The sequence below is a fragment of the Eriocheir sinensis genome, chromosome 14, assembly GCF_024679095.1.
Source record: "Eriocheir sinensis breed Jianghai 21 chromosome 14, ASM2467909v1, whole genome shotgun sequence".
In the NCBI taxonomy this organism is placed as follows: Eukaryota; Metazoa; Arthropoda; class Malacostraca; order Decapoda; family Varunidae; genus Eriocheir; species Eriocheir sinensis.
In genome coordinates, this window is record NC_066522.1 from 17,648,182 (window position 1) to 17,668,181 (window position 20,000).

The 20,000-nt window shown below is 42.9% G+C and overlaps 1 protein-coding gene across 3 annotated transcripts in view; it reads right to left on the reverse strand.

Annotated features, from left to right (window-relative positions):
- The window catches only part of LOC126998583 (tyrosine-protein phosphatase Lar-like), a 275,996-nt gene that overhangs the window by 69,509 nt on the left and 186,487 nt on the right, over window positions 1-20,000 (reverse strand). For 2 of the 3 annotated variants that reach the window (XM_050860410.1, XM_050860409.1), the window contains exon 9: window positions 11,883-11,900. The exons of the other annotated variant lie outside the window; for it this stretch is intronic. In XM_050860410.1, the coding sequence (XP_050716367.1) occupies window positions 11,883-11,900 (18 nt within the window). The remainder of the gene's footprint in view (window positions 1-11,882; window positions 11,901-20,000) is intronic. 3 annotated transcript variants of the gene reach the window in all.

A 20,000-nucleotide genomic window follows, 5' to 3' on the forward strand; every position in this document is an offset into this window, starting at 1 on the left:
GGCAAACTAGAAAAAAAAACTTTCGAGACAAACTAAATATTCTTTTTCATTCCCATTCTCCGATACTTCTTTCCCGTTTTCTTTGGCAGCAAGATTATATTAAAGGACATACTTAACATAAAATCAGATTGTCTTTAGGTTTGTCCAGTTTGATGTCGCGATTACTTTGCCGCTTACTAATACTTACTGTCTCTGGCTTAGGTAAACATGTTCTCTCTCTCTCTCTCTCTCTCTCTCTCTCTCTCTCTCTCTCTCTAACCTTCCGCAACCTACCCCCCTTTGCCCCTTAAGCCTCCTACTCCCTTCCCAGAACGATCAACATTCTTTCCCAGAGGTCGCTTTGTACGCCTTCCCGCAGCGCTAGTCCTTCATTCCAATCATTACCACGGCAGTATATTCGCAGCATACGCTTATAACACACACGCGCTTCACCCTCTCTCCCTTTCCCTCCCGCTGCCTGCCTCCGTGCTTCTGTGTCCCTTTAGTTTAGTCTGTCGGTGCTGGAAAGGCTATGGAGGGACGAGCTGATCATGTAGTATTTTCAGAGCCTCGCCAGCATGTTATAGTTCCTCTGCTTCACCCATATCCTAGTTATTCTTGTAAGTTTCCGCGTGTTAACTGCGTCGCTTTAGTGAGTCGGTGCTGGAAACGCTATTGAGGTACGAGTAGAGAGATCATGTAGTATTTTCAGAGCCTCGCCTGCAAGTTATAGTTCCTCTGCTTCTTATATCTATTGTTATTCTTTGTTCTCCGTGTTGCGTGCGTCGCGCGTTTAGAGATCATGTAGTATTTTCAGAGCCTCGCCTGCAAGTTATAGTTCCTCTGCTTCCCCCATATCCTACTTTCCAGTGATGGTGGTGGTGGTGGTGGTGCCTCGCTTTCCACTACTCCTCTGCTGCTTCACTCTCCTTTTCTTCCTTCCTTTCTTCAGCAGTAAGAATCATCGTGGAAATTTGGCGCTTCGAGGATTGGTCTTGATGTGTTAACTAATTTTCACTCAAGCTGAACACCTGAACGAACTCACGAACTAAAGAAACTATAGGCTAAGTAATGTAACCTCACCTCTATATAACCTACCCCTAACCCTTAAACCCCCCCCCACCCCTTCCAAGGATAATCGAACCCTCTTATATGGTATTCCGTCCCCTCTACTCACCTCCTCTTCAGACCCATTACACCCAGACAATGTACACCATAGTCATTGTTTTACCTAATAACCTAGACAGTGATGAGATAATTACCTAGGTGTGTGTGTGTGTGTGTGTGTGTGTGTGTGTGTGTGTGTGTGTGTGTGTGTGTGTAGGAGTGACTCGCCAATGGAAACACACACACACACACACACACACACACACACACACAGTCGCCGCACAAACACCGCGCTCAGATCCGTCAATTGTGTCGGCAAAATTAAACGAAAATATGGAGTCGACGCTTAAAACGGTATACGCTGCGATGGTGGTAGGAGTGATGGGGGTGCCTCGCTATCTACTACTCCTCTGCTGCTTTATTCCCCTTTTCTCTCTTCCCCTTAGCGTTAAGATGATTGGTCACGGCTTGGTCTTCTGACTGATGATGATGGTGATGAATGAATTGGCACTAATGGTATATATGATGTTTGTCTCGCTTCTGGCTACACTGCTTTATCCCATTTTCTTCTTCCTTCCCTCCAGCAGTGACTTTAGTAGACTTTCGTCCTTTCTGTAGCGATGACATGAGCAGGAAAAGTGGGCGTCACGGGTAGTTGGTTTGCTCTTTCTGCTGACGGTCCTGGCTTTGAAGACTTTGAGAGCCTGGTAAAAAATGAGTGCATGAAGCGTTAATGCCTCTTTTCTGGACCTCCTTCTCTTCTGTCCTTCCTTCCTTCAACAGTACGAATTAGCAGGAAAATTTGGCGTCACGGGTAGTTGGCTATCTCTGCTGGTAATAGGGTTGTTGAATCCTGAAACTACGCGATAAATAGAGTATATACAGTGTGGTGGTGATTCTTTACTTCATCTCCTTTTCTACCGTCATTAATTCCTATCTCTAGCAATAAGAATGAACAGCTAGAGTGGGCGTCTCAAGTACTTAACACTCCCTCTATATAACTGACAATGGTGATTCTATTTCAAATTAATTAAAGATCGTAAGGTTTCAGCACGGAGCGTCAAATTGATTCTAGTAGTAAAATGATTCTTCGGATTAATACATTAATTTACTTCCCGACGATGCTGCGCGAGTTAATTTTCACTCAACTGAAGCCGTGTGTACATCCCCGTTTGGAGGCAAGTTTAAAACAGCATCAGTAGCACCAGCAGCAAACGAGCAGGAGAGGGAGAGAGAGAGGGAGAAGGGATGAAATGGAAGACTCACGCGAAAAAAAAAAAAAAAAAAAAAAAAAACAGCGACAGATCTATTTTGCTTCCCGTCATTTCGAAGATTAACACAGCCAACATTTCTGGGCCGCTGCTGTGCTCCCCCGGCGGAAGAGAAATCAAGCCTTCAAGCCCTCGTCCATTTACTCGTGAAATGTTACCGACGAGGCAGCCTTGCAAGCGGGCAGTCACTCACTTTCCGGAGCACGCGTGGAGGGTGAGAGGGAGCGATTCCATTTTGGTAGTAAGGCTTCTTTTCATTATAGAGAAAGTTATAGGAGCAGGGAACCACGTAAGGAGGGAGGGAGAGAGGGAGGGCATAAGAAGTGATGGGGGTGCCTCGCTATCTACTACTCCTCTGCTGCTTTATTCCCCTTTTCTCTCTTCCTTCTTCCCTTCAGCTGTAAAAATCATCGTGGAAATATTTAACACTGGATTCTAATGCTTGATATGATTCGCTGTGTTCCTCTTCGTCTATACAGAGCAAGATACGAAGAGGAAGCCATAGACGGTGGGTTCGAGGCATGGATTCTGATACCCCTTTCCACCATTCCCTACCACGTATTTCATTTGGCTCGTTATGTTATCTATCATTTACTGAGAACGGGGATCGAAGGGAGGAACCACAAGAGAGGGAAAAGGATCACTGGGTTCTAATTCTTCCTTTGATTCACTCAGCTCTGTTCTCCTTCAAAATGGAAAACCACATAAAAGAAATAACGCAAGGGGTTCGAATACCGCACAATGATTCCCTATATGACTATCATTTATATAAAACAGAATACGAAGCGAGAGACCACAGAGGAAGGAAAAGGAGCACTGGATTCTAACACTTCCTTTGGTTCGCTGAGCTCCTCTTTCATGAATATAGAAAACAACACAGAGGACACATAAGAGAGCAATGGGTTCAAATACCAAATATGATTCCTTATACAACTTATTAACACAGAAGAAAGTACGAGGGTGAAACAACAACAGCAGCCCGGACGAGAAGGAGACGGACTCTAATTGCTGGAGACTAAAAAGAAATTACTCTACTCCCTATAATTAATCAACCCTCTGATCTACCCTTCATGCCCAGGACACACAATTTCAAACAGCTTCTCTCTCTCTCTCTCTCTCTCTCTCTCTCTCTCTCTCTCTCTCTCTCTCTAATAAATGAATCACAGTACATGAGAAGGGAGGAGAGACAGAGTAATAAAGTATGTGTGGTGGGTGCCTGTGGGTGTAGGTGTGTGTGTGTGTATGTGTGTATTTTACGTAATAGTGTGTGCGTGTGTGCGTGGGGTGTTAGTGTACATTTAAGGGGAGAGAGTGATACAGGTGTGTGTGTGAGGGGGGTAGGGGGGAGGCAGATGACGGAGGAAGAAGGGTGAGGTGAGGTGAGGGGGGGGGCGGTAGCTGGAGGGACGGGCGTGGCAGATAATGAGGTAAAGCTGTAATTAAGTTCGCTAATGCCGCCCTTAAGCGAGTGTATATATTTTTTTTTAGTTTCGTTCCGTGGGAGAAAAAAAAAGTCAATCATACTCACTTGCTAAACTTTGAGATCAGAGACACAGACTTTACGGCGTATATTTTAGGGTTTTAAAAAGGACATATTCATCTTAGTAATAATTTTGAGTAGACGAGACTTTTAACGGATATATTTTTTTTTCGACCTGTAAGCGTAGGTCAATTTCGGGAGGAGACTTAAAACAGTAAATAAATGAATCACAGCATATGAGAAGGGAGGAGAGACAGAGATTAATAAAGTATGTGTGTGGGGGTCGTCTTAGTAATAATTTTGAGTAGACGAGACTTAACCGAGATATATTTTTTTTCGAACATTAAGCTTAGGTCAATTTCGGGAGGAGACTGGAGAGATGTTTCGATACTCTCCCCCTCCACTAATGTTTTATATACAAGAAGAAAAAAAACATTCAAACCCGAGAGAAAATTTTCCGAGTGCCTTCAAAGCATAAAAGAAGCCATTCATTCATTATAGTTGTCGTTGCTTTTGCTACATTTAAAACGACACTCTTCTTCTGGATCCTCAATTACCCCAACGTACATCCATGAGCGAAGTAATGAAACAAAGGGACAAAAAACAACAACAACAATAAAACAAAAAAAACAAACTCATCAACAGCTGTGGACGTAGCAAAATAAATAAATAAATAAATAAAAGATAAATAAATAAAAAGGCCCTCAAGAGTGCGTAATTAAGGGGCAAAAAGGTGATAAAAACTAATAATTTTAATCACCTCATCAACAGGTGTGGATGTAGCAAAAAAAGAAAAAAAGTAGTATTAATTAAGAGATACGAAGGTGCAACGAAAACTAATTATCATCATCATCATCGCCAGTTTCTTTTGGTTGCTCTTATTTATTTATTTATTTTTTTCAATCCACTTCATCTTCCTTCTTCCTCTTTCTTTTCCTGCTCCTCACTATCTTCATATTATTTCTCTTTTTTTTCTATTTCTAATCTATTTTCTGGTTCTTTTTGGCGATGTAGCAAAAAAAAAAATAAAGAAAAAAAAAAGACCTAATTTTTCTCTTGTTCTGCTTTCTTTTTTTTCATCATTTCAATCTACACCTCTTCCTCTTCCCCTTCTTGCTTCACTCTACCATATTTTTTTTGTCTCCTATTTCTCATTTTTATTATTTTTTTTCTTCTTGTTTTGCTTTCTTTCTTTTTCCATCATCTCAATCCACAACCTCTTCCTTTTCCTGCTCCTTTCTCTCTCTACCTTGATATATATTTTTTTCTCGTCTCCTTTCTTTTCTAATTCTCTTCTATATTCTGTATCTATATTCTATTCTATTCTGTTTTCATTTCTATTTTCCATATTTTATTTTTTCATTCATCATCTGTTTTTTTCTTTCAAGGTCATGTAGGAAATAAATAAATAAAAAACAACCTGAAGAGTACCTACGTAATTAAGAGACACGTTAATTACTTTCCCTCTCTACGGAAGTCACATCATTTCCTCCCCGCAGGTCGCGCCCGGAGAGTGGAGAGAAATTTTAAGTATTTTTTTCTCCTCGTCCTCAACGCAAGTTAATGAAAAAAAAAAAAGAGGAAAGTTAGCGTTGTTTAAGTTAACGCAGTGAATGTGTTGTGGGGAGGAGGGGAGGGATGTGGTTTTTGGGGGGAGGGGGGAGTAGGTGGTGGGGGGGAAGAACGGGTGAAGGAAAATAAGGGTGAGGCAACAGGTGAGTTAATTAAAGAGTAAAGTAACAATCCACCCGGACTCTAGATTCTCTATGAAAGAGGATCAAAAATGAGCTTCGGGGGACAGCATGAGCCAGGCAAGATGGCGCCACTATAAATACTTCTCTGCGCCCTAACAGTCTGGGGCCGACCATCAGAGCCAACCAGGAAAGGCTACCGGCGCAATGGGCAGAATATGTATAAAAAAAGAAAATAATAATAATAAAAAAATGAATAAAAAGAAAAAGAAAGAAAGAAAAAAAAATCCTACTCTTAATAGTTCGAAAAATTACTGTCCACCCATATAAGTTATACTATTTTCTTGCTCACTCAAACACACACACACACACACACACACACACACACACACACATACACACACACACAGCTACTTCCCCCCCCTCCCTCCCCCCCCTAGCCATCCTCCAGGCCTAGGAAGGAGATCTCATAGTGGCGAAGTTTTTTACGTGGCCTCCCCCGCGGCTCGCCCTCATGCATAAATTGTATCAGCGCTCCGGAAGGAAATTATTGCAGGAGAGAAAATCGCGGCGAACTGCAATAATGAATTCATGACTAAATTATTCAACTTCTCGCCGCCCGAAACGTCTTGATCTTTAAGCCGTTAAAAAAAAAAAAAAAAATAGATATGCACACACACACACACACACACACACACAAACACACACACAGCCTACCTATCCTCCCCCCCTTCCCTCCTTCCACACACACACACACACACACACACACACACACACACACACACACACACACACACACACTCACCTCTCCCCGCCCACCCCTCTCTCCACCTCCTTACACACACACACACATTTTCCACTTCCCAAAATACTCCTAAGCTAAAAGGTATTCCAATATGATAAAAAATAAACATCGCAGCCAAGAGGGTAAGAATATATACAGAGAATATTCCCAGAATCACGGAGAGGAGGTGGAAGAGCCGGGCGGGGAAAGACGAAACGGGTGTGAGGAGGAAGAGGGAAAAAAGAAGAGAGTGAAAGAAGAAAAAGAGGAGGACAAAGACGAGGAAGGAAGAGGCGGGTGTGTGAAGGAAGAGGAGGAAGAGGAAAAAGAAGAAGAGAGTGGAGAAAAAGAGGAGGACGAAGACGAGGAAGGACGAAACGGGTGTGAGGAGGAAGAGGAGGAAGAGGGAAAAAAGAAGAAGAGAGTGAGAGGAGAAAAAGAGGAGGACGAAGACGAGGAAGGAAGAGGCGGGTGTGTGGAGGAAGAGGAGGAAGAGGAAAAAGAAGAAGAGAGTGGAGAACAAGAGAAGGATGAAGACGAGGAAGGAAGAGGCGGGTGTGTGGAGGAAAGAGGAGGAAGGGGAGGAAAAAAAGAAGAAAGGTGACGGTGAAAAAGAGGAGAAGGAGGAGGGAGACGAGGACAAAGATGGAAAAAATAAGAAGGGGAAGAGAGAATATGAATATGAATAAGAGATTGAAGACAAAGGAAGAAAAGAAGAAAATAGGAGGACGAAGACGAGGATGAAGATGAAAAAAGAAAAAGGAAGAGAAAACAGGAATTAAAATGAGAATAAGAGGTTGAAAATAAAAAGAGAAGAACAAAAAGGAGAGAATAGAAGTAAAAATAATAATAAGAAATATGGAATTCTGAAACACAAGAAGGACCCAAAATAAAAAAAAGAGAAGGAGGAGGAAGAGGAAAAAATAGATAAGATGCAGAGATACAGGACGAGGAGTCAAAAGAAGGAGGAAGAGGAAGAGGAGGAAAGTTCCAAAGAATCAAGGAAGAAGAGGAGGAGGAGGAGGAGGAGGAGGAGGAGGGGGGAGGGGTTGAGAGGACAAAGATGTGAAGACGTTCAAGGGAGTAAGGTTAGAAGAGGAGGAGGAGGAGGACGAAAGGAATAAGAAGCGGGGTACGAATTGATAGAAGAAGGAAGAGGAGGAGGAGGAGGAGGAAAAAGAAGACAAAAATAGGAAAGTCACGAACAGGAAGAAGAGAACAAGAAGAATCAAAATATAAATGAGAAAAGGAATAGAAGAATTAGAAGAGAAAAAATCAACGTAGAGAGGAGGAGGAAAAGGAAGAAGAGGAGGAAGAGGAGGAGGATTGAGAAGAGTAAAAACGAGAAAAAACAAGAAAAAGAACAAGAAAAAAGTTATGAATACACTAGAAAACTTAAGCGAAGAGAGAGAAGGGAGAATAAGATCAGAAAGAGGAAGAAGAACAACAAGAAGAAAAAGAGGAAGAAGAGGAGGAGGAGGAGGAGGAGCTGAAAGACCTTGAAGTGTGAGGCTAGAAAGGATGGGACAGGAAGAATGCCGTAATGGCCTGAAGGAAGCGAAGAGGAGGAGGAGGAGGAGGAGGAGGAGGAGGGGAACAGGAAGGAGAGAGGAAAAAGAAGAGGAAAGGCTGGAGGGGAGGGAAAACAGAGATAAGGACAACATTGCCTGGAGAGAGAGAGAGAGAGAGAGAGAGAGAGAGAGAGAGAGAGAGAGAGAGAGAGAGAGAGAGAGAGAGAGAGAGAGAGAGAGAGAGAGAGAGAGAGAGAGAGAGAGAGAGAGAGAGAGAGAGAGAGAGAGAGAGAGAGAGAGAGAGAGAATTAAAAAAAAGTCTGGAGGAAAAAAGGAAGAACATATATGGAAGAGAGGAAGAAGAAGAACGAAGAGGTATAAAAAAAAAAAGAAATGGAAAAAAAAGATGAAAACGACGCCGTATACGATAAAATAAAGATAAAAACTCGAAAAAAAAAGAAGGCAGTGAGTGAGTGGCTGAATGACGAAGAAAAAAGGAAAAGAAGATAAAAAATAACAAGAAAAACAAGACTGGGACGTATGGCTGAATGGCTAGTGCGAGACAGGAAGAAAAAAGATAAAAAGAAAGAAAGAAAGAAAGGAAGGAAGGAAGGAAGGAAGGACGGAGGGTACGAAGAAATAAAAGGTAGAAAGACAGAAAGAGAGAAAGGAAGGTAGGAGGGAATGCAGGAATGAAGGAGGGTAGGAAGGAAGGATGGACGGGAAGGAAGGAAGGAGGGAGAGAGGGAGGGAAGGAATGACGTGCTAAATAAAGAAAGGAAGGAGGGATGGTAGGAAGAAAGACAGAAAGAAAGAAAGGAAGGTAGGAAGAAAGGAACGAAGGAAGGGGGGAGGATAGGAAGGTAGGAAGGAAGAATGGAAGGCAGGGAGGGTAGGAAGGCGGGACGTGCTACAGAAAACTCCGCCCAAAGAATTAAATCCCAAGCGGCTCATGCATACAAACGCCGCAAGAACGCTCCATGAGATACACGTCACCGCCCTTGCCTTACATTACTTCCGCCCCTAGCAAGTTGGCCGCTCTCTTGTCCTTCCTCGCACTTCTCCTCAGTCCCCCCTTAAATCTACGTTCTTTTCCTTCTTTTCTCATCTTTCTCCTCCTTCTTTCCTATCGTTTATATGGTTCATTTTCTGTTAGTTTCTGTTATTTTCTTCACAACAAGTTGGCCGCTCTCTCGTCCCTCTTCATGCTTCTCCTCAGTACCCCCTTAAATCTATGTTCTTTTCCTTCTTTCTCCCTCTTTCTCTTATTTTCCTATCGTTTACTTGCTTTCTCTTTTGTTATTTTCTTCATAGCACATCTCCTTAGTCCCCCTTTAAATCTATGTTCTTTTCCTTCTTTTCTCACCTTATTTCTCCCTCTTTCTCTTATTTTCCTATCGTTTATTTGGTTCCTCTTTTGTTAGTTCTTCATAGCAAGTCCCCTCTTTAACCTCAATGTTCTTTTCCTCCCCTCCCACCTTTATTCTCTCTCTCTCTCTCTCTCTCTCTCTCTCTCTCTCTCTCTCCTATCTTCTCCTTCATTGTTTTCCGTTTTCCAGTCCTTTCTATTCCTTTTCTATGTTTCCTCTCCTCTTTTTCTCCTTCTTTCCGTCTCTACACTATCCTTCAGTATCCCTTCAACTTCAACTCCCTCTCTCCTCTTTTTTCTCGTTTTTCGGCTTTTCATCCTCTCTTCTCTTTGTCTTCCTTCCTTCCTTCTCACCTCATTTTTCTTAATACCCAAGTCTTTTTTACCCACCTTCCCTTCAACTCTCTCTCTCTCTCTCTCTCTCTCTTCTTCCTTCTCGTTTTCCGCCTTTTCTTCCTCTCTTCTATTTGTCTTCCTTCCTTCCTTTCTCCTTACCTCTCCTCTTTGCATACTTTTTTCTCTTTATTACGCAACCATTAACAGTGAATAGTGACTTAGACGAGCGGATTAACTATTGACTTTGGTAAATAGAGTGTTGGAAGGTGTGTGAGGCAACGCACTCCAGCCCCCCGCCATTCCCCCCCTCCACTCCAGTCCCCCAACCCCCCCTCCACCCAGCCCCCTTCCATCCCAGCTCCTCCTCAGTTCTCCCCTCCTCCCCAGTTTCCCTCCGCTGACGATGCTGTCGCTGGTGTATCGGACAGGTGTAATAACTCATATTAAAGTAATTAATACCACCTACCTGCCGGCGCTGGCACAAATTAAAAGTTTATTACATATTCGGCGATGTGACAATATTGATAATGGTAGTGGTGATAATCGTACTAATGATAATGACGACAGCAATAATATCAATGGTAATAATGATGAGATTAACAATAGAACTAGAATAGAACACGTGCAAACATTAGTGACAAGATAATAGCATAACGGGAACTACACGAACAACATCATCATCAGCAGCAATAGTGATATAATTAGTGTTAGTAATAGCAGTAGAGAAGTAGTTGAAGAATCAGTAGTAACAGAAACAGTAGCAGAAATGGCACCACTACTTCTACTACTACTGCTACTACTACTACTACTACTACTACCACCAATACTACTATTACTACTACTACATCAACAAATAATACAGGGTTGTAATAATTAATAAGAATACGCAAAACAACAACAATAATAACAATAACAATAATAAAAAATAATAAAAAAAAGGAAAAACAAAGAACTGAAAAGCCAATCAACTCACAAGGTACTGAAATCACGCCTTTTTTTTTTTTTTACTTACAGTGCTGAACAAATCAAGTGCAAAAATAACCCGAGGTGCTTCAGGCTGTAAATGTGAGTGTGTTGAACCCTTCCTTTCCTTCATCAACACATAGTACAGATAACGACAGATACAGACACAGAAACCTTCACCCAATACAAAAGGCGAGCGAAGGACACAGTAGAAGCGGCAGTCACTCGAACACAAGAAAGCATACACAACAAGTTAACAGGTGAGTATAAAGCAGTGGTGGAAAATGAGAGCGCTTGGCGGGATAGTTAGAAGGATTGTGCGGAGTTGACATACAGGTTCTGAGAAAGGCTGAAAAGAAAGGGAAGAAACAAAAAAGACATGGAAGTAAGAGAAAGATAGAGGAGAAGAAGAGAAAAACGAGGGAGAATGAAGATGAAAGAATGGAAAAAAAAAGAAAATGGGAAGAAATAAAACAGACAATGAAATAAAAGAAAGGTAGAAAAGATGGAAGATAAAACGAGGGAGGATGATAAAAAGATAAAAGAATGAAAAAAAGAAGATAAAGGGAAGAAATAAAAAAAGCCAAGGAAATTAGAAAGAAAAAAAACGGGAATGAAAAAAATGAAAGACTGAAAAAAAAATAAGAAAAGAAAGGGAAGAAATAAAAAGGAAATGAAAGATAGAAAGATAGAAGAAGAAAAAACGAGGGAGAATGAAAAAAAAAGGAGAAAAACGGAAGAAAAAAAGACGAGGAAATAAAAAGATAGAAAGACAGGTAAGTAGAAAAAAACGAGGGAGTATGAAAACAATATGAATGAAAAAAGAAGAAAAAAAAGAAAGTGAAGAAATAAAAAGACAAGGAAATAAGACAGAAATATAGAAAATAAGAAAAAACGAGGGAAAATGAAAAAAAGATGAATGAAAATAAGAAAAAAAGGAACAAAGAAAGAAGGAAAGCAAGCACGCAGTGAAATAAAAACACTAAACGAATCACTATAAGGAGAATAAAAACAAGACAATGGACAAAACAAAACACACAACAAAGAGGCAGAAAAAAAAGTAAAGCAGAAAGAAAACAAATACACAAAATAAGGCAAATAAAAAAGATGATAACCCTAATAATAATGACAAAAAAACTATATATATAAAAAAACAAAAAAAAAACAGTAAGAAGAGAAAATCGAGGAAATAATATACCGCAGATAGAAACCCCAATGCAAACAAACACACAAACACAAACACAAACACAGAGAAAAAGGAACCAACGTACCAGGCCAAACAATACAAGTGCCGGGAGAGGAGAAACTATATACATGAGGAGGGAGGAGAGGAGGAGGTGGAGGAGGTGGGGGTGGTGAGGGGGGCGGCAGGCTGAGAAAAACACACTTACTTGAGTTTGCGCCGCGGACTGTGATTGACAGGCAGACAGGGGGTAAAAAGAGAGACTGGTTAGTGAGTCTGGTGGCTACGTGGGAGAGAGAGTGAGTCCGCGTCACCCGTGAGCTGCCTGGGGTGACGCGGACTGACACACACGCGCGCACACACACACACACACACACACACACACACACACACACACACACACACACACAGAAAAAGGGGTTATATTGGTACACGTTCATATATACATACACACAAAAGACACACACACACACAACGCACACACACACACACACACACACACACACACACACACACACACACACACACACACACACACACACACACACACAGAGGATATATTATAGTGATTCACCTACACATATTTATACATACACATATCGTATTATTACATATTTATAGCATGTTATATATATAAGATTAATGCAGCCACTACTACTACTACTACTACTATTATTATTATTTCCAGGGAATACTGTATATGTTAACAATCATGACTTTTATTGTTATGTGGGTTAGATGATATTAGTAGTTAATTAATCACACAGATATGGAATAGATTAAAAGAGAGAATAAAAAATCGCTGTTAGAGATACATAATATACACAGCCATAATTAGATAGTTATGTTACAAAGGCATTCAACAGGTGGTTCTAGTCAACGTTATTATTTTGTCAGACAGGTTAGAACACGTTGCTGCAAAAAAGAGAAAAAAATAAGATTCCTTTTTTTTTTCATGGCTATATTTATTTATTTTCCTCCGTACACACTTTCTCCTTTGCCCTTTCTCTCTCCCCTCACAACTCAGGCGGGGAGCGAGGAAGTAGGGCAGGCGAGGCACGGCGGGGACGGGGAGAAGAGGAAGGGGAGGAAGGGGAAGATACGGGAGGGTCAGTAAGGAAGGAGATGGGGTGGGAAGGGCAGGAGTAAGACTAGGGTAGGGAAGGGAAGGGTGGCATACAGGGGAGAGAGGAGGGAATGGGGAGGATCAGTGAGGTAGGAGAAGGGGAGGGAAAACCAGAGAGAAAACAGGGGAGGGTTCGTAAGGTAGGAGTAGGGGAGGGCAAGGTAGCTGGGGACGGTGGAGGCGGGGTATGGGTGGCTGGGGAGGGCAGGATGTTGTGGGAGGGATGGTGGGGAGGGTTAGCATAGGGCGTTGAGAGGCTCCCCTGGGGTGTGCAGAAGGCTGGGTGATTACCGCACGCCGGAGGCTAATGGACACAAAGACTCCGGGCGGCGACCTCTTGCGGCGACGAGGGAAGGGTGTGGAAGGGAAAGGAAGGGCGAGATGAAAGGAGAGAAAGAGAGTAGAAAATGGAAAACAAGAGCGTTGGTAAAGAAGGAAGGGCGTGGAAAAGGACAGGAAGGGCGTTGGGGAGGATGGAAGGGTGACGGATGGAAGGAAAGGGTGAGGAGATGGAAGGAAAGGGTGAGGAGATGGAAGGAAAGGGTGAGATGGAAGAAAGGGTGAGGGAATGGAAGGAAGGACCAAAGAAAAAGAAAAGAAAAAAAAAGTATACATGAAAAAGCGGAGAGAGAGAGAGAGAGAGAGAGAGAGAGAGAGAGAGAGAGAGAGAGAGAGAGAGAGAGAGAGAGAGAGAGAGAGAGAGAGAGAGAGAGAGAGAGAGAGAGAGAGAGAGAGAGAGAGAGAGAGAGAGAGAGAGAGAGAGAGAGAGAGAGAGAGAGAGAGAGAGAGAGAGAGAGAGAGAGAGAGAGAGAGAGAGAGATGGATAAAGCAAAGCAGGTACAAAGAGGTCAGAATGGGAGCGGGGAGTATTTTCTGGAGCATCAAAGGACCTGAACGCGGGGCGGGGCGGGCCGGGGCGGGGTGACGGGGTTGACATAGCTAATAAGGGAGCACTGCCACGGCTCTTCACTCCCCCAGACTCCCCTGCTCCCACCTCCCACCGATCACCAACACGACACACATACACACACACAAAGGAGAATGAAGGTGGTAAGGTGTGTGTGGGTGAGCTGTTCGGTGGAGAGGGGCACTATTTATTTACATTAGAGGAAGAAGTTAAAGGTAAATACAGATAACAACGGGTAAAAAGCCCACAAAATTACTGCTCTTCAAAGGGAAAAAATGGCAATACAGTGAAGTTGGTGCCTATTTCAATGCTACAGGTGGTCAGTTCTTGTGTTGCTTAAGGGTTGTGTTCCTGTAGAGTTGAAAAGGCTACGTATAGTTAGCTTTGTGCCATTAAAACCATTCTCTGTCCATGGTTGTTCACGAGGTCGATTCTCTTTAAATATATGAGAGTAGCGTAGCCTAAGGTCTATATTGAATAATTTTTTTTAACATCGCGTTCTTCCTAAATATGAAAAAAAGGGTGTCATTTAAACTCATATAAAACGAGAGGTATAGCTGTAACGAAGAGATGGTAGAAAAACAAAACAGCCCTGAGGAAATGTAATAAAAAACGGAGAAAGACAAACGGAAAGGAAAATCAAAAGAACCTAATGTGACGACTTTTTTGTATCTGCTTTTTATTTTTTGTTTTCTTTGCAGGAGTATCGTCATGTTGCTTGTTTTATTTCCCTTTGTCTTGTTCTTAAGCTCTCCTCCTGCCTCCCTCCTAATATCGTAAAAAATAGAAAACCTGCGATATGGTGTGACACAAACAGTGGGGAACAACAACAACAACAACAACAACCATAAAAAAATACAATACAGCGAAGTGAAAGTAATGGCGTAGGGAGGCGAAATGACGTTAAACAATCATCTATGACAGGGTGTTTATGATGCGTAAGGGGCGAGAAATATTATGCTCGGAAAGAGAAGTGAATGAAGGAGAGGGAGGGTGGCAAAACGTGATTATTTATACGTATACTTGGAGTCTGTCTGTCAGGTGTTGTTCTTATACTCTATATATAAATAATTCCTTGGTAACATTAACATTTGACGAGAAGGAGGAAGGACACACCCACCCACCGACCCACCCACCTTCCTTTCCTTCCTACGCTCTTCCGCACTTTCATTCTCTATACGTCCATTCTTTCCCTCCTCAAATCTCTACCTTCTTTCCTTTCTGTTCCTGCCTCCACTCCTGCCTGCCTTCCTTACCCCCTTCCCTTTCCTTCCTCCCTACACCTTTCCTTTCATTTTATTTCTTGCCTACGCCCTACCTTCTCTTCTTGCTCTCTTCCTTCCGTTCCTTCCATCTCCTCGCCCTTCCCTTCCTTCCCTTCACCCTTCCTTCCATTCCTTTATTCCTCTCAAACGAAAATGAGGGAACGGCTGAAGGGGAGACTAGACTATATAAGCCTCATGAGCCAATTAGTTAGTTAATTTCGTTCTTGGAGAGAGTAAAGGAGGAAAAAAGTATTGTGAAGAGGGGTAATAGGACTTTCTGGATGATCACCTAACAGGAAGTAAGAAAGAAAAAGAAAAAAATGAAAGAAAAGACGAAAGATAAAAGAAAAAGGAAATGGAATGAAAAAGGGGGAAGAAGGAAGGAATGAGGGTACCGAAAAAAAAAAAAAAAAACCTTCTTGAGATAGGAGTTCACAGCACATCAAAATAAGAATAACAAAAAGAAAAATAAAGGAAATGAAAGCATGTGAAGAGGAGAGTAGTAAAAGCGATAACAGAGAGTGGAAGAGTGATAAAAGAGGGCAGTGATAACGACTTTGACTGTGACGAAAGAAACGAAGGAAGGAAGGAAGGAAGGAAAGGAGGCAGGAATAGAAATATGACCCTTTGGTTTTGTGGGGTTCTATATAAAGTCAATATGGCGTGGAATGAAAGGATGGGAGTGGTGGTACAGGGTCACTATTGAGGGAAGAAAGAGAGCTATAGAAGGAGACGAAGAAAGAGGGAACACAGGATCGTTGTTCAAGTAATAAAAAAGAGAGTTGAGTGAGTGAATGACGAAAGGGATTTTATAAGGGACAGAAGGAAGAAAAGGAAATGCAAAAGACTAGTGAGTAAAGAAAATGAGCAAATATATGTTTTTTTGCAGGTTAAAAGAAAGAAAAGACGAAAGATAAGAGAAAAAGGGAAAAAAGGGATTGAAAAAAGGGAATAAAAGGAGGAAAAGGTAATACGGTGACGGAAACCCAGACTCAGGACACACTTAGTAACCCCGTAAAAGAGGCTAACAAAACACAAAGCTCAGACGGAGACGGAAACCAAGACCCAGACCAAACTTGGGAGCCATAGAGGTAAACAAGACCATCCAAAGAAAACAGGAAATGCATTATGAAGCCTCCACCCACCGCCACCATTATTAAGCCAAGAACAAAGACGAATATTGTGTCCAGCGCGGGAGAAAAAGGTGGATTAAGTAACATAGCATTAACCAACATTACCGGGAGAGAGAGAGAGGGGGGAAAGAGAGGGACTAGCGAGTGTTGAAAAAGGCAAATGGATGAGAGGGGAGGCCTGATTCGGATAATGGTGGATGAGAGGGGAGAGGGGAAGGGTAGGGAGGGGAGGGCGGCGCAGCGTGAGGCCTAAAAACAAACAGAGGGAGCCCTAGAGCGAATGGTGGTGTTTGTGGTTGAGGTGGTGATGGTGGAGGTGGTGATGGTGGTTGGGATAAGCCACTATGCTAGTTTCCCGTCAGTTATGTCAACAAAAAATGGAGGTGGAGGTGGGGGTCTAGAGGAGGAGGAGGAGGAGGAGGAGGAGAAGAGGAAGAGGAGTAGAAAATATGGGAGAAGAGGAAGGTAGAAGGGAAGTGAGGTGATGTGAGAAGAATGAAGGGGATAAGGGGAAGGAAGGATGAGATGAAAGGAAGGAAAGGAAGGAGATAGAGAGTGGAAGCATAGGTGAGGGGAAGAAAAAAAGGGGAAGGAGAGGAGGAAGAGGTGAAAGGGGACGGAGATGAGAGGAAAAGCTGAGAGGAAGAAAAAGGGGAGGAGGGAAGGAAGAGGTGAAGGGAAGGAAAGGGTAGAGAGAGGGAAAAGGGAAGAAGAGGAGGAAGGGGAAAGAGGAAAAAAAAGCTGAAGGAACAAAAAGAGGAGGAGGGGAGGAAAAAGTGAGCGGAAGGAATGAGTAGGGAGAGAGAGGAAAGGGGAATGAGGAGGAAGGGGAAAAGCTGAGAGGAAAAAAAGGGGAGGAGAGGAGGGAGAAGTGAGCGGAAGGAAAAGGTACAGAGAGAGAGGGAAAGAAAGATTGAGAGGAAGGGAACGGGAGGAAGGGGAGGAAGAAGTGAGAGGAAGGAAAGAGTACAGAGAGGGGAAGAAAGGGTAAGGGAAGAAGGGGAGGAAAGGGAAAGATGAAGGAAAATCGTGAACACTTGCTTCCCCTCACAATAAAAGGGTAACAGGAAAGAAAAGGAAGAAGGGGAGGAAGGGGGAAAAGGAGGAGGAGGATGGGGAAAGAGGAAGCAGGGGAGGTAGCAGCCGTGAACACTTGCTTTCCCTCACCAACCAGAGGAATGTTGGGGCGAGTCGAACCCAAAAACAGAGGCAGAAAAAACACACATACACTCCCTTTCAACCTGCCTGTCTGTCACTCGCTTCCTTGGGCCTCAAAAAGATTATCCGTTTTAAGCCCCCAAACCAACACCACCATCGCTACTGCCACTACTTCGGCGTCCTGTGTCTGTCTGTCTGTTTGCTGCTGTGGCTGTGTGTGTGTGTGTGTGTGTGTGTGTGTGTGTTTGGAGTGCACTAACTTGAGGCTTTTCTTCTATCTATCTACTATCTATCTTCCTACTACTACTACTACTACTTTTCTCCTTACAACTCTCCCCTTCCTATCCCATTTCCTCTTTTCTTTCTCCCTTTCCCCATTCTCATCTAAAGTTCTTCATCTCCTCTTCCAATTTTTCCCTCCTCCTCCCCTTCCTTTCCCCTTCCCCTCTGCCTTTTTCCCTTCCTTCCTTTCCCCTTCCCCTCTGCCTTTTCCCCTTCCCCTTCAAGTTCATTCTCCCGTTCTTAATAACCAAACGAAAGAAAGAGAAGGAACAAAAATAATGAACCCCCCCCCCCCCCCCAGCTCATACTCACATACATTCACAGAAGCTCCAAATATTCAACTTAGAGAGAGAGAGAGAGAGAGAGAGAGAGAGAGAGAGAGAGAGAGAGAGAGAGAGAGAGAGAGAGAGAGAGAGAGAGAGAGACCGAACCGTATAATTACTGGCAATCCATTAAAAGATAATCATTTTATACACGTAGTAATTGTTGACGGCTTTCGGAAGTCACTGAACACACATGCTAATAATTTCGCTGTGTGGTAATTAGCGTCATGATAGCACTCCGTTGATGCTGCGAATAAAGGAACGTTACTTTCACTCTGTCACCGAACGAGGAATGAGGGAGAGGGAGAGAGGAAGGAAATAGGTGGTGTTAGGTGGAATGAGAGGGAAAAAAAGGAATAGGAATAAGTCGTGGGAATAAGAATTAGTGGAAATGAGTGGACGAGAAGAAGAAAACGGAGGGAAGGAAGGAATGGAGGAAGGAAATGAGTGTTGCAAAGTGGAATGAGGGGGGGAAAAAGGAATAGGAATAAGTCATGGGAATAATAAGTAGTAGGAATAAGTGGATGAAAATAAGAAATAAAGTGAGTGGGAATAGAAGTATAAGTAAGAGAGAGCATAAGGAATGGGAACAAGTATATCAAATGAGGAAGAATTGGAGGAGAGAAAAAAAAGGTGGAAGGAAGGAATGGGAGGCGAAGAAATGGGAGGAGAAAATGGACGAAAAAGAAAGGGAGGAGGAGGAAAAGGAGAGATGGAGGGAAAGGGGAGAGGAGGAAGAAGTGAAAGGAAGAAGGGACGGTTAGAATAAAAAATAAAAGTGTGTGTGTGTGTGTGTGTGTGTGTGTGTGTGTGTGTGTGTGTGTGTGTGTGTGTGTGTGTGTATCAGTTTTGGCGCACACAACTTTGATCCTCCTGACCTCGTGACATCTGACGCTTGGGGAGGAGGGGAAGGAAAAAGGAGGAGGAGGAGGAGGAGGAGGAGGGAGAAAGATACGGAAGGAGGACGAGGAGGAGGATGGAATACGAGCCGCAATCCCATTATTCCCGAGGCTCACGGACCAAAATAAAAGGACAGGAGACGCATAACTAAAGGAAGCAGAAGACGGAGACGCAGACGAAGGCGACGACGAAGATAGACGCAGTAGTAGCAGTAGAAGCAGTAGTGTTAGTAATAGTAGTAGTAGTCGTAAGAGCAGAGGAAGGCATCGAAAGGAGAACTCTAAGAACCAGTGTAATGGCAGCCTGACCAACGCAATGACGTGCTCCAGCGGGGAAGTAAGGCATGATTCATCTTTAGGGCCGCCTCCGAGAAGGGACGACCCACCCAGCCAGCCAGCCAGCCGCACAGTGCCTTTCCCTTCTCCTCTCCCTTCATTTCCCCTCTGAACCCTTCTCTCCCTCCTTCTCCTTTCTCCTTCTTCCCCCCTCTCTCTTTCCCTCCTCCCTCTCCCTTTCCTCCTCTGCCTTTTCCCTTTCTCCTCCCTCTCCTTCTCCTCCTTCCTCTCCTTCTCCTTCCCTCCATTTTCCCCTCCTCCCTCCTTCCCCTCTACCCTTCCCTTGCCTTACTAATACAAGGGTGCTGCTGGTGGTGCTGGTGCTACAAGGCTCGGCAGCTGTTGTGTGCGTAAGAGAAAATGTGAGGAAAAAAGGAAAAGGTTGGGGTAGGAAAAGAAGGAATGAGAGACGGAAGAAGAGTACGCAGAAGGGGAGAGAGGAGAGAGAAGAAAAGGAAACTGTAATAAAGGGATGGAGAGAGAGAATTGTAGAGACAGAAGAGTGGTATACGAAGGCTGGGAGATGGAAGAGAAAGAGAAAAATAAACAGTAGTGGAGAGATGGAATAAGAAGAGAAGGAAATAAAAAAAAAACAGTAGTAGGAGAAAATAGATAAAGAAAAATAGACTGGGAGATAAAAGGGAGATAAGAAGAAAATAATAAAGCAGTACTAGCAAAAGGGAATAAATAGCCAAATAAAAGCAACAAATGGAATGAAAATAATAATAAAAAAATATAAAAAAAACAGCGGATGTGAATACTTATAAATAAAATGTAGAGTTAAGAAAACATGAATATCCTCTTAGCCATATTTCAAGCTCTCTTTTTTGCCTTCGTTAAATAATACATTCTTCACTTCAAATTACTTTTTCCTAGGCCTATTTGTTCCACGCTATT